The sequence below is a fragment of the Galeopterus variegatus genome, unplaced genomic scaffold (genome assembly GCF_000696425.1).
Source record: "Galeopterus variegatus unplaced genomic scaffold, G_variegatus-3.0.2 Scaffold1058, whole genome shotgun sequence".
NCBI classification, from domain to species: domain Eukaryota; kingdom Metazoa; phylum Chordata; class Mammalia; order Dermoptera; family Cynocephalidae; genus Galeopterus; species Galeopterus variegatus.
Window position 1 is genome coordinate 353,385 of NW_007727169.1, and position 15,488 is coordinate 368,872.

The window sequence follows — 15,488 nt, forward strand, 5'->3', positions numbered from 1 at the left end:
AAAGACAAAAAAAGACAAAAAAAAAAAAAAAAAATTTCTCCCATATTCTAAAAAGGAAAAATGCGAACCTCATGCGAACTTGCTTCTAGATTTCTCTTTCCTTCCTTCTATTTTCATTTTCATTGTTATTCAATTTGGCATTCACAGCTGCAAGTCTATTTAAATACCTCTCTGTTAAATGTGACCTACTATGGCTTTCTCTCAGTTCTTATTTTCCTTTAAATCTGATGCAGTAATTCTTAAAACGTTTCTTTTGTGGCACTACTTCTGCCTAGTTTGCCTTCTGTTTTTTATTGCTGTATGTTATCCTTTACTCTTAACTTCATTTCTTCATTGATTTTCTCAACAGATATTTATTGAGTGCCTACTTCATGCACAATCTGTACCAAGATTCTAAGATTCTGTTTTCTGTTTCCTTCACTAAAACCTCAGCACTTTCACTTGGCAATCTCACCCACTCCAAATCCCATTTTGTGTCTTTAATTATAACTATCCACTGAATTTCATTCTTATGGTTTCATTTACTCTTTGCTCCTCGGGTTCTCTACCTGTTTCTCAAACTCCACAGTTTTCAAATGGATGTTATTTATATTCACCCAACAGTACATTTTCCTAAATTATGTATATCTTCTATGTCATTTTCCACTCACTCAGGCTTTAGGATTCAAACTTATCTTTGTTCTATTTCTTAAACCTGTCTCCAGTTTTTATTCTTATTGCTATCATTTGTTTATGGTTGTTTTACTTCTTCCCTGGGGTATCATGTGAAGCCTTAACTTTAAAAAAATTTTTTAATCACTTTTTAAAATTTCTTAGCCCCATTGTTCAAACCTCTCTAAAAACTGCCTCAATCTTATTTTCCAGCTATTCTTCCATTATCTGGTTTTGTGCCCTCTGTCCATCTAGATCATCTTCCCTACTTGTGCTTTTCTTTTCCCACCTGCATGACCATGCAAAGACCACTCCTGCCATACCATGCAATCACTTTCTGTTTATCTGTGCTCATACACCCCCATCCACCCTTTGAGGTCCAACACAAATGCCACTTTTTAAGATTTTCTTTATCTTTCATCCTCCCAGATATAATCTCTCCTCCATAGTACAGCAGAAAATTGTCTTTCTTTTTTCATTCATTTTACGGTACTTTGTATTTCATCTCACTCACAAGGTTTTGATGTCCTTGAGGACAGAGACTTGTGACACTCCTACTTATATTTTACAGGATACTGAATATACCACCTTACTTAATAAGCATATGCTAAAGGAATAAATTAGCTAAGATCTCCCTCTCTTCAAAAGTGATTACTTATCACTGCAGTACATCAGTGAAGTCATAAACTGTATATCCTGGCTGAATAGCTAGTCTTCAAGAAGAATACAAAGTATCGCTTTGTGTGCAGATAATTTCTCTTTCTCTCTCATACATTTGTTATGTTCAGGAAGCACCTCCTCTGAGCCAGGCACTGGGAGAGAGTGGAACCAAGTCATGAGGATACAGTTTTTTTCCTCTGAGATGTTTACTGTCTCTGAGACTGATGTACATGCAAATGGTTACAATGTAAAGTAAAAGAAAATTTAAGTGGGAACTTGTATGAAAAAGATTTTCCAAATATAAAAATTACTAAATGATGAATGAGTTTATAAGCATACTTTTGTGGAGTATTCTTTATAAAACCTCAAAAAAATCAGTTAGCTATCCTAGTACATCTCTGAAATTTGGTTTAGCAAACAAGTGATGAGTTTTCTTGAGCTAGCCTCAAAATGTTAAAATCCTTGTAGAAATAGTATATTTACTTCCAATAAAGCCACTCAGGCTTTCAAAAACTCCAGTTTGCTCCATTGGGGCTGGAAATTTGAGTCACAAGTGAGTGTAAGTTCTAATATAGTAAACAAGGCTTGCTTGATGAACAAATGTTTTGAAGACATGATGAAAGGGAATTTAGTGTTTTCTTTTTCTTTTTTTTTAAGTTTATAATGAGCTAACCTATGTTAAGAGATGTAATCTTTGTTATAATCCATACATGGTAGGTCCTTAGTATATGTTGGCTAAGTGACAACAGTTGGAGAGCCCACTTGTTAATGAAGTTCTACAAAATAGAGATTTTTTAAATTTAGCTTTGGAAAGAAAAGGCCAGTAAAATATAGGAGAGTACATGCTACTTGAAATGTTTAAGTGGGCAACATAGACATATTTTCTAAAAGTTAGTTGAGTTATATAATACAATGATATTCGTGAATTAGGTGATACATAACTTTGGACTATTGATTGTATTTCTAGGTTTTATTTCCCATTCGCCCTCTGCACCAGCTTGACCCAGACAGGAAAACTGGTACATTCTTTATGATTAGAAAGTATTCTTATGTCATTAGACCATGCTAGATTGATAGTTTTTATAGCCCAATAACAGACTAGTCATTACCTGGAGGGAAACACTTAAATCATCTAAAGATGGCTATTCTGTTCTGAAGGGAAGTTTGAGTTGACTGCTTGAAATTCTAGGTCTCAATTCCCAGGTAGCAAGGGTTAGTTTTGCTGAAAAATTGACAGTTTCCACACTTGGGGTTGGTAGATTAGATTGGAAAATGTATTGGAGGAGAGCTTGTCAAGGAAATTCAAAAAGCAGAGCTGATAGGCTCTGAAGGAAATTCTAACCTGGTCCCCAGATTGAATCATAAATGCTTATGCTTTATGGACTTACACAGTGTGCGGAAGATAAAGACGAAGAAGCAAAAGAAAGCAAAGAGTAGAAGGTATGGGAGGAAAAAATACCAGAAGAGACATAAAACCCTATGGTTTTCCAGCTCATCATTTGTTTAGATGAGAATAAAATACCATTTGGGGAGCAATTTTGGTGGTGATTGAAATTTTTTGAGACACTTCTTTAATGGTGATTCGTGGAGCTTGAGTATGGTATTGCATTAAAGTCCCAGAGTTATAGGAAAAAATTTTAGTAACAAATACTTCTAGTAACAGATAATTTCTCTTTCTCTCTTACCCATTTACTATGTTAAGGAGTGTATTGGAAATTCATTGTTGTGTTTCTGGACTGACTGCAGCAGTCCAGACCCAGACTGGATAAGTCTATATGTGTGATTCTTCTGATTCTCTTGTAAAAAGAGACACTTTGTAAGAAATAAGTTATTGTAGTTGTGCATTTGTGATGAGTATGATGTGAAATATGTAGTCATAAAGGAATTTTCCTGTCAAAGCCAGGATATCATTTACATTTGAACATTTGCTGCCTGCTTACAATCTGCTGCTTCGTAGTTAAAACAATTTAGCATGGATTGAAGTATTTTCTTGAAGGCATTTATATATTTTACATACAGATTTGTGATCATCCAAGCTTCACCATCATTACTTGGAATGATTCATATTGATTACATGTCTGTCTTTTAGCACTGACATTGTTCTACAATGTTATAATAATGGTTCTCAAAGTGAGGTAGACTCTTTTAAGTCAGTATTTTCTTCTATTACCCTAAATATTTATATTGATCACATATTTTTACTTGCATGTGGATATATATGGCTAAATTCAGCCTCTAAAATAAATAGACAGAAAATAAAAATAATTAGCCAGGTTGAAATAATACTGATAGCTAACACTTCTATAGTACTTACTGTTTTTTCAGACACAGCTTGGACTGCTTTATATATGTTAATACATTTATGCTTCAGAACAACGACATTAAATAGAACTAGTGTTACCTACATGTTACAAGAGAGAAAAGGGAGGAACAGAGAGATTAAATAATTTTCCTGAGTAAACATGGTGAGTAAGTGGCAGAGCCAAGATGTGAACCCAAGCAGTCTAGTTGCTTGGTACTCTCTACTCTCCACTCCTACAGCTTAATTATTCTTTGTTGAGCTAGGAGTAGAGTAAGAATCTATGTTACTCCAAAGTTATATTTCAATATAATTATTGATTAACATGGGTATCCTTTCTGTACCAAATTATGAGCTTGTGAGTTTAAGACAATGTTTTATTAACTTTTTTATATATAGTGCTTGATGAAATGTTGATGACTCCTGAACTATAGCTAATTATTGACCTGAGATGTTTTGTCCAGGAAACTTCTATTTTGCAGTGGTAGGTTTTATATCCATAAAACCTTCAGATCCACAAATATTTTGCAAAACAAAAAAATGTAATTATTATCTGTAATTGGGATATCATTTTCATAGTTTTCTTGTTTCTTAATTGTTTTTTAAAATAGAATAGTATGAATGGAGTAGACTATTTTTGATTGATATTGGACAATTTTAGAATCATGATACTTGGTTGAAATACTTTTCTTTTTAATGCTTTCTCCTACAGGGTGCTGCTTTAATTAGAATGCTGGCTAATTTTATGGGTCATTCAATTTTTCAGAGGGGTTTGCAAGTAAGTAAAAATGCTTTATATTTTCACTTATATGTTTTCTTGTCAATATATTTATTTTAAGGACATTTCACAGCTTGAGAAGTTGCTAATACAAAATTTCTGAATTTGATGAAAAACTTTTAGATATATAAGGTAAGCAAATGTCTTTCTGTGTGACAAATGAAAGTTGTAGATAGGCTACTCACTGTATCAACAGACAAAACTTGAACTGTTTAATTTGCATTTTAAATTTAGATAATTTTCAAATATGTTTGAACCTAAATAGTCCTATATAAGACTTTCAGAAAGCCTGCCTTCCTTTTCTTCCATTTAAAAGTTTATATAAAGTATAAACAAATAATGTCAACCTTATTAGAATTATGTATTTGAGAGAAACTCTTAAGGCTATTTTTCAGATATGTACCTTTTATATTGTTGCTTTATTATTGACATACATAGATTGTTATTTGTTTCAATGTTTAAATGTTTTTATTTCAATTGGAAAATACATTTAAATAGAAAAAAAAGGAAGAGAAAGAAACAGTTTTATTATACTACATTTAGAGTATGATGTACAGAATCTAAGAATTCTTAGAAAAGGAAGATCATTAAACTCTTTAGAGCAGACACAAATATAGAAAAATAAACTTTTATTCTATTGAATCTGCTTGAGTAAATCATGTTTCTAGTAGCTGTGATTGATGAATTATTTATGATGCATTCTGCTACTTAGAAGTGTCCTTTAAAGTAAATTGATGTTCACCTGAAATACAATTATGCTAAGACAGAGAGAGCAATCAATCTTATCTGTTCTTAGTAAGCTTTTCATTTTGAAATTTAAATAAACTACATCTGGGATCAGGTCATATTTTAGTAGTATAATTCTATCTTTACCCAAAACAAACTGAAAGATAAAATATAAAGCAAGAGTTAAATATGTTATGACAGACTATATATACTTAATGCTGCAAAGATGAAAATATATAAATTTCTTTAAGAATAATTTCCCTTGGAAAATACTTTTACAAATTTATTTCAGCAGGGGTTGAAATTTAGTCCAATCAGCTCTTTCTATTAGCAACACCTTCAGATTAGCCGAATCCATTGGACTTATTTGCCAGGTGCTAAAGTCTCTATTCTGATCACAGAGTTGGGAATATCTTTTTTTCTCAAGGAGTGCCCTCCATGAATGTCAGCTACCTAGAGGAATGTCCTTCCTTATTCACACTCCTTTGTTTTTCCCCATTGAAGTTGTAGCATGACAGTTCCAGAAAATATCTAAGCTTTCATAAGGGCAACACAAATTGAATTTGATTTCCTGGTAGCAAGTTGATGTGAAATCATTTTATTTGTACAGTTTTTATTGTTTTTCTTCATCTATGTGTATGGATTTGTTCAGCAGAGTGAATAACTATAGTTATATTACTTGGAGGATTATTGTTTTGCAGCATTTTTCTTTATCCTGTCATACTTTCTATGGTGTGTTAATATATCAATTTTTAATACATCCTTTTCCACTGACCCAATCTGTTCAGTTTTATCTGAAACTTTCATTTGAAGCTTGTATTAATGTGTGCCTTCATGCTCTGATACTTGATTTGGTTAATTTTCAACTGAGGGACTCTACGTTTGTCAACACTGCATTTCATTTGCCTTGCGACATCTCATTGATCAGATAGATCTGTAGCCTTCAGTACTTCACTTGCAGCTTCATTTATACTCATCGCTCAAACTGATTTAGTGTATCATCAGCAGTTTGGATTAGTTTACAGTAGATCCCTATGTCTAGGTGATAAATTATCATCTCTTGTGCATGAAGATGTATGAGATACATTTTGGAGATGACCTCTTGAACAGACACTTCATGTCATGGTGCTGAGTGGTCGCAGAGTTGATATTAATATGCTTCCCATCCATAAAGCTCTAGGGAGTCTTGGTTTAGAAGTTGTTGAAAGGGCTGATATGGACTGTCAGCACTTATCTCTGCTGAAAAATCTATTAATTGTTTTTACATTAACATGGCTATTTCTATGTTGACAAATGAAAGTTTATTACTTGCAAACAGACCTGGGGTTAGATTTACAGGTAAAGGCAAACTCAAATTGCAAATAGTGTGTTTTTCATATATTTTTTCCATTTACCAAAATGATAGCAGGCATATTTTGGGAAGCATGAAGCAACGGAATAAGCAGGGAGAAATGATTCTCATTTCTATCTCTCCAATAAATGGTGGGCTTTCTATAAGTCACTGAGCCTCTTGTGGCCTCTGACCTTATAGTTATAAAATTTAGGAGTTGGACTAAATACTGTAAGGTTCTTTGCATTTTTTGTATTCTCCGAATCTTTGATTCATTTAATGTTGTTTACTAGTTACACAATTTGGGTTTGATATCTCTAATTTGGAACAGCTGTTTTAATTTAATGGGAAAATTTGTCAACTAAATGTGTGAGAATGAGTGTTCTTGAATCTTCAGTTAATCATCTGAATATTAAGACTGTATGGCTGTCAATGTATATATAGTCAAACCACCAGACCAGCGTTTGTTATTACAGAGAGTTTTTGCTGGTATTTTACTAGTATTAGGAAACAACTTACATTTCCCTGGCTTTTTAGTTACCTGTTCACTTTCATATTTTGCTCTACATGCTTTACATTTTTGAGATTAAGCTACAGTTGTTTTAGATGACATTTGCTAAGGACTTTTTGAAATTTCTTAGTGATTTTCAGTGTATATGCCATCTTTTCTGAGGTCAGAATTTCTATTCGTACTCCTGAAATCTGCTGGAATCAACTTTACTTACAGGTCTGATGGAATTCAGGTATATTGGAGGTTGGTCTTGAGAAGAATCAGCATCCCCAAGGGGATGGATGTCATTATAGAGAATTCAAGCAAGGGGAAACTTACCTTAGCAGAGACAAGAAGGGCTGATTTGGATGCTAAGGGAGACTCAGTGGATTTTAGACTTCGGAGACCTTCATTCTAATTCTCAGTGTCCTACCTACACTTTGTCAATCAATATGCTAACTTTCACATAAAAGTCCTAATAAAGCCATGAAATTTACTTGAGTTGTATTTTGCCACTCAGAATTTCAAACCATAGTCTGTTTTTCAGAAATTTTGTTTCTAAGGCTATAAGAGATATGAGTACGAGACTCTTTTAGCATAGCTATAGATCTCTGCTTCTCTGCCATATCTACCTTCAGCTAAGAATTTAAAGCATCAGGGCTATTGTTTTCATTTTGTAATCTCTCAAGTCCTGTCTTGAAATAGTCCTTCTTAAATTACTTTGTAATTCTCTATTGAGCCATATTGTGTTTCTATTGAAACAGTCATTTGCTTTTCCAAAGGCTGTTCTTCAGTTTAGGAAATTATGGATGATAATTTGAGAAACGGTTTTGGCCCTGGAAAACATGAATCACTGTGGTCCTATTACCCATTATCAATGGTATTGCCTCCTTTAAATCTATCTGATGTGGACAAGCAATTTTAGATAACCATCTTTGAGGGTCTGGAATCATTCCTGGTATGTAATTCAGTAGCAAACCACAACAATTCTATGTATTTCAGACAGAAGGGAATTATCATTGGGTATATGCATTTTCTAAAACTGTTGGAGAAAATTATGTTAAGTGATAATAAGCCAGGCACAGAATGAGAAATACCCCATGTCCTCACTCATAACTGGGAGCTAAAAGAGAAAGAAGGAAGGAAAGAAAGACCACAGTGGTGTGTCAATCTTGTAGAGGGAGAGAACAGACGTAGGGTTACTGGGGTGGGGGGAGGGGAGGGAGAGGAGTATAAGGCAGAGGTTGGGTGGCAGACATGGGGACTAATTGCAGTTTGAGGTGGTGGGCATGCTGACAGCATTGATTTGCTCATGACATCTGGGGCACAGATGCTGATGGTCAGCTTTTGCCCCATTAATATGTATAACCAATAAAAAATTAAAATAAAATAAAAAAATTTGTAAGGCTATATGTTGGGGAGAAATTATGAAAATCAAACCAACAATGACCACATTTTAATCACTTCATAACTATAGTCCAGTTGCCTGTGGTCTGTAAACTCTAGTCTCCTCTTTGAATGAGTGGATTTAGTTATGTCAGGGTCAATCAGTACCAGTAACATGCCTAAAAGTTTTAGATTTCTGAAGTTATTACTTCTAAAATAAGGAGCTGGAGAAAAGATAGGGGAGTTTACTACTGTGAGGAATTATTTTGCTTTTGGTTAACTTAAGAATTACAGAGTTGGTTTGCATAATCACACTGCTGGCTCCTTAGTCTACTTCCCCAGGTGGGCTGACCCTCCAGGGATATGGTGAGTGCAGGGAGAAGAATCTAAACAGCAGTTGGCCTAAATTGCTTTTGATTTAAGATCAACGCTACATAGGACATCTGGAAAGTAAGCTTATGTATTTTCCCTGCCTAGGATTTTTTCCTAGCAGTGATTGCAGTGAGTAATGATGACTAAGAAAACAACTGCATGAGACATTACCTACTGGGACTTAAACAGAGTCTGTGAGAAATGCAGTAGGAAAGTCAGCAGTAACCAGAAACTATCTTGCACACAGGCTCAAGTTATACTTTCTATATATAATGTAATTCTTACCTTTAGCAACTCAGTTTTGTCTGTAATATAAATATCTCTAAATTTCTTCCTAGGTCATTCTCTAAGGAAAATCTAGCAAGATCACAAGTGGGCTCCATGTCTATTTAATATTTACACTATTTGAATGTGGTTTTCTCATTTTAATGACACAAGCATAAGTCAAGTCCTTACTGGTGGGGCACTGAGCTGAAATACATTAATGGTAACCTCATTTCCATCTGCTTTTCCACTTGGACAAACTTCAGCGTCCAATGTTGTTATTGTCCAACGTTATTTTCTGCATGGTACCTGGAATGCAAAGATACTGCAGTTTTGTTGTCCTTTTTTTCTGTCTCTCTAGAAGTTCTCAGTGATTTTAAATATCCCCCTAAAATCTTCCTAGCTTTTATAAATAAATGCTTCCTCTAAATTCCCCCTCCAATAAAGAAACTGCCCACCTCATAGCAGCTTTTGGCAATTCCTACACCTTTCATTTACTGGTGTTCTTATTGTTTAAGTGCATATATGTTAATTTTCACCCATACATAGCAATGCTTATGGTCATAATATGCATATTATCAATAAATTAGAATCTACTTCTTTTACCATGTTTTAATAATTTATTGCATATTATCAATAAATTAGTATCTATTTCTTTTACCTTGTTTTTATAATTTAGGTTAAGTTTCTGTGGCTCAAATCCTGATTATACATAAGTAGAATAGGCTAACTTTTAAAGTAATTCAGACAATGATTCTTTTAGATAGAATTTTTTTTTACATGACTTGGACCTTCCTTATTTCATTTTTACTTGTTTTAATCTCCCTAATTACATTTTTCTTTTTTTCTCTGATTTTTCTGGAAATAAAAATAAAGCTATAATTATGTAATCCTCAGATAACATTGATTGGCTCAGTACCTATTTAAAAAATAATTAGTACATACTACTACTGCTTTTTCTTTTTGAACAAAACAATATTGTTTTAATGATTTGAGCCTAGTAGTGTCATTCTTCATGTTGTTATGAGTCAACACCAGGGAACGAAACTATGAAGAAAGATCTTTGTGAAGCTTGATATAAACTCAAACCCTGAAATCTTGTCACAAAGTGAGTCACCTTCCTGCTCAACCAGAGAGGATAATTCAACATTATGTAAAATATGGTTGAATAAAGAAAGATTTCTCTTGATTAGTATTTAACTGCTCTTTTCCATAAGGTAACCTACAACAAGATGTTTGGCTCCAATTATCAGGGTGGAAATTGCTTATGCAAATCAATGTAAAGCAATGAGGTGTGGATAAAAAGTAGAAAGGAAATATCATTATTATTGGTTTGTGCTCATAAAATTCTGATAGCCTGAAGGTAATGATAGGCACACAACCATAGGGATTATTAATAGCAACGGCATGCTCAATAACTTGTGTTTCAATGAGGTGTTACATGTTAACATGTGCATGTATTTGAAAACCGCAGGCTTAAATTTGTGAAAGGGTGTTTGCTCCCTTGTATGTATGTTTTTAGATAAATGAAAAGCCAGAAAATAATAAAGGAAGAAAGACAGTACATCAAAGTTAATTTCCTTTCTGTAGATACAGTATTGTGTTTTTATCCAGATGGTAGCTGAATCATGCTCAATTTAAAATGAATGACCATGGACAGTTTTTGCTCAAACATTTCCATATTTCACTAAAGACGGTGTGCAGTTTTAGATATGATACAGGTAGAAAGGTTAACACTTGATAATTATTTGTTGTGATCACCACCATATGATAATAATGCTATCATTACCGTACATTACTGGGTTTTAGTCACTGGATTTGACATAATTAGCATTATTAAAGCCCTAACTCCAAACTGAAAATTAATGAGCATGTTATAGAGAAGTAAAACACTTCATTTTAAGAAAAGATTCCATGGATTTGAGAATCAAAAATTCACCTCCAATACAAAACAAGTACTTTTAAACATTAAATAAGAATGTCTATTCATATTTCTTAATCAAAGAGAAGTAACTTCTATTCATCAGTTTCATTTTTTAAAAATATACAGCCATTGATCAAATTCTCATTATTTTGCCTCTGATTTAAATGTTGTTAACTGACCACTGAGGCTATAAACATTAACTAAAAAGCCTTTATTATTTGAGATATATGTCTCTATGTGGTCATCCTGCAGGCATTCAGCCATTTATCAGTGGGAGGCCTTATAAACTATTTTTATTATAAATTATATTAAGGGCTCAAAATATATTTTACATTTTAGCTAATCTGGTTAGTACTACAAAATGATGTTTTTGATCACTTTATTTAAAATGTGCATATGAAATTATTAGACATATTTAGTTGATAGATAAATATAATATATTTATGTGTGTAAATGAATACCCATCTGTAAATATGCATACACTTGGATATACCTATCTAAAAACTGCCTCTGACTCTTTGTAGCCATTACCATTTGGGTAGATTGCTAGTTCAGAGCTACAACAAACTTGCCTTTGAGGCACTTTTCTCTAACCTGTTTATCTCCCGCATCAGCAGTTTTCTTTCTTTTCCTTTTTTAAGCTACTTTTCCTCTTATTTTACGTTCTCTTTTTGGAAAGTGCATGTAGTAGCCTAAAACTACATATTTGGCAATGTTACAAGTTTTGATGCTAAAAATAATCTCTCCTAAGTTGGAATATTTTTTTCCTTGTTACTCATTTTCATAACTGTTTGATGAATCTATTACACAGTTTAGTACTAGTAATATGATAAAGATGTACCATAATATATTTAGCTTTGTTTTTATTTGTAAACATCTAGGTTGCTTTCCAATTTTTGTTGAATAACACTCTAATAATCTTTAAATGATAGATTTTCCCCTTATATTTTTAATTGTCTCTTCATTTACATTTCTAGAAGTATATTATCAATTTCTCCTCCAAAATGTTAAACCAGTATATAATGGTAGAAGTAATGTTTGAAAGTTCTGTTTTTATACTACACTAAGTAAAGAACATTGGGTCTTATAAATTTTCAAAATAAGGTTTTTACTAATTTAGTAAGTAAAAAATTGTTCCATTGTTACTTCAATGTGGATATTTTATCATAAATTAGGTTGCAAAAAATGTTTTTTGCTTGCATTTTACTGTTTTCATTTACTGTTTCATAACATTTATCCATGTGTTTTACTCATTAAAAATTGAGGTCTTACCCTCTTTTCATAACTTTGTATAAATAATTATAAAATAAAAATAATGAACCTAACATATTTACCACAAACTCTTTTGTCCCTGTAACATTTAATATGTCAAAATTATTGTTATGAAAAACCACATTCTAAATTAGTGGTTTAAGGGGAGTGCTGCAAAAAGCTATCCTAAGTTATGTATTTGAAACCTGGCTTACACAGTTTCAAATGCATTCAAAATTCCATTTTGGCCTACCTCTGTGATACTGTCTATGAACGGAGGAGCTCCACGTTAGCATGACACACAAAGAAATGGTGGTATCCATTTGTTATACTGAATCTGATTCCCTTTTGCTCTCAGTCTCCTATATTTACCTTCTCTCTTCTGCTCAAGGTCTCTCCTTGTGGTTATTTTACAGATCATTTTTTTCCATATAAGAACAATAACACATTTAGTCATTTAAATCACTTTTTAATGCTCTGTGTTAATAAACCAAAGTTATAATTTCTTTTCCTGCCTCAGCTTCGTTTAGTTTTATGTCCACAGTCTACACTGGTAGACCCCATCAGACATGTTCAGTCATTCATTTATTCCACACATACTTATTATACCCCTCCTCTCTGTCAGACACCACGATACGTATCAAGTATTCAGGGCACGCTGTATGCAGCAGATATGGCTGTTTTCATGAATCTTATAATAGTATAAGAAAGACACAAAATAAATAGGGAAAAGCAAATGTATGTATTTACTCAATGTGATAAATTCTAGGAAGGAAAAAAATAGGATGCTGTGATAGAACATAATGGGTGGGTGGATTGGAGTGACTTTACATTGGGTATTCAGGGAATCCTTCTTGGGAAGAAGGCTTGTATACTGAGGTCTGAGGATAAGCAAGAGGTGGGGGTGGGGAGAGATTCCAGGAAGAGGGAAGAGGTTGTGCAAAGGACTGAGTCAGAGAACTGAGCATGTTCTGGGAAAAGTAAGAAACTGGTGTGGATGAGCAGAGCTGGTAAGGACAAGAGATGAGGTAGAAGAGGTGGGCAGCAGTCAGTCATGCAGTTCCCAGGTGGAGTATGCTATGAAGGTTGGATTTCATTCTGAGTACAGTAGAATGCTATTAAACAGTTTTAAATTGGATGTGATGGCTCTATTTATATTTAAAACCATTCTCTGGCTAATTGTAGTAATACGCAATCGGGATTGGGCAGTTGGCATACCAGGAGAGGAATTGGGTAAAAAAGTAAGTAGGATATTTTTATATTCAGGTGAGAGATTATGGAGATTTAAATAGTACTTTTACAGAGACATAGATGGATTCCAAATGTTTTTTGAAGGTAGAGTTAAATGGACCTAAGGGATAGATTGGATGAGGAGTGTGGGTGAGAAGTGAGGAAGAGAAAGTAATCAAGAGTGATTCTGAGGTTTTTGGGATGAGGGCCTGGGACCAAGCCCTGAAGGGCTGTCACAACTGGAGACTGAGAGAAGAGTTGGGGCCTGTGATGGAGACTGAGTTGTGCAGCTGGAGGGTCAGGCCGAATACCCAGGGCTTCCTGTCACTGATACAAGGAGAAAAGCTTGTTTAAAGAATAAGAAAGTGGCTGTTCCTGTGAGGTGGAACAGGATGAAGACTGAGAAGAGTTCCTTTTGGTGGCCTGCAAATTCATGGGTTTCAGTGGAATGGGTTAAAGTGGTTGGGAACGTGGAAACGGAGACAGAGTATGTACAATGAAATGTAAATGGATTTACCAAGGAAGGAGACCAGAAAAATAAGCTTAATAGTTTGAGGGGAATAAGGACTAAGGAAGATTTTTATTTTGTTTTTAAAGATGAGAGATAGCTGGCAGATCAAGACTGAGGAGAGGATGAGGTTGATAATGTTGGGGGAGTAAGAGGTGACTCTGGACATTGGTCCTTGAGGAGGTGAGAGAACTCATGTTTAAGAGAAGGCATACTTCCAGTAAATTGAGAGGTCTAGTTAGGGGAAAATGAAGGAAGACCTTTCTGGTGACTCTTTTTTTTTTCAGTGTTTTTTGAGAAAGATCAGTAGCTGAATGAAAGTGAGGTGAGGGTGGGAGTTGGAGAGGTTTGAAAATTGAGGATTGGGAAGAGTAGGAAGGAACTCCTTGACAGCTTTGAGTGCCTATTTGAGTTTGATGCTTATGGATTTATAATAAACCTAAGCTTCTCAATTGCATGATTTTCTCCTGTGATACTCAGCTGTATGAGCACATGTTTGAAGAACACAAGTGCTTGGATTCATCCAGGATTGGAGTTTTTGCCAAGTGAGGCTAATTGAGGGACAGAGCTACAAGAGATGAGGCTATTTGCCAGGCACTGATTAAGATGATTTGAGCTGGATAATCAGGGAAGCGAAGAAAGGAAGATCTAATAGACAAATACCTGATGTTAATAATAATAACAGTCAACAACATATTAGCAAAGCATTATGATTTTAACACTGAATAAAAGAAATCCCCCATGCTTCTGATCATATGGGAAATTTAAACTCTCCTTACTGAATTCCCCTATGTCGTGCCCATTAATATGAGAATAGCCCAGGAAACTTTTTCTGTCCAGAACATATGATAAATAGCCCTCTAGTCTCATCCATATTGATAAGTAGTCTGACTGGTTTCATGGAGCATGTTGATGAGTGAATGGGAAGGAAGTAGAGAAAGAGCATGTTACTTGAGTCTGCCTTTCTGGTCACCTGAAAGTTAGCGTCTTTATTGTTTTGGTACCAACTTGGATAAGTATGTTTCCTGCTGATGAATCTAATTAGTGTGCCCATTCTATGCACCACTCAACAGTGGTCTTGGCACCTGAGCGAAGCTCTGTGAAAAGCCTACCCTCGAAAAACCATTCGAGACCCTTTTCTTTCCCAAACTTGAAGGGAGGACTTCTAAACTTCTCTCAAGTCTAAAGAAGGTGTGTGCCAGTTTTTTTTCTTGCTTTTCTTTTTTTCCCTCCAACTACTTTCCTCCTTCAGGTTAGTCCATGTAATTTCCCTGGGGGGCTTCTAGAGCATTTTGGCTTCTCTCAGAGATAGGGTTGAAGACGAAGGAGTTGACCCTAGGCTTTCTTCCCCCATTGAATTTGCTATCAAAATTACCTAAGTTTCTTGTATTCTTTGTGTGGCAAGCATTTTTCTAAGTGCTTTATTTGTTTTATGTCATTTTCTGGGTACACCCTTATCAGAAAAGTACTGCCTTATCTACATTTTTCAGTCGAAGAAATTAAGGTTTAGAGAAAATAGGTACTTTAGCCAATATTGCATGACCAGTAAGGATCAGTCTGGATTCTTATCTAGTTTTTATGATTATACATATTACTTCTTTCTCAATTAAATTACGTTT

At 34.3% G+C, this 15,488-nt stretch overlaps 1 protein-coding gene across 1 annotated transcript in view; it reads left to right on the top strand.

Annotated features, from left to right (window-relative positions):
• The window catches only part of TRHDE (thyrotropin-releasing hormone degrading enzyme), a 374,981-nt gene that overhangs the window by 264,116 nt on the left and 95,377 nt on the right, over positions 1 to 15,488 (top strand). The window contains 1 exon segment of the mRNA XM_008574522.1: positions 4,323 to 4,388. Coding sequence (XP_008572744.1) covers positions 4,323 to 4,388 — 66 coding nt within the window.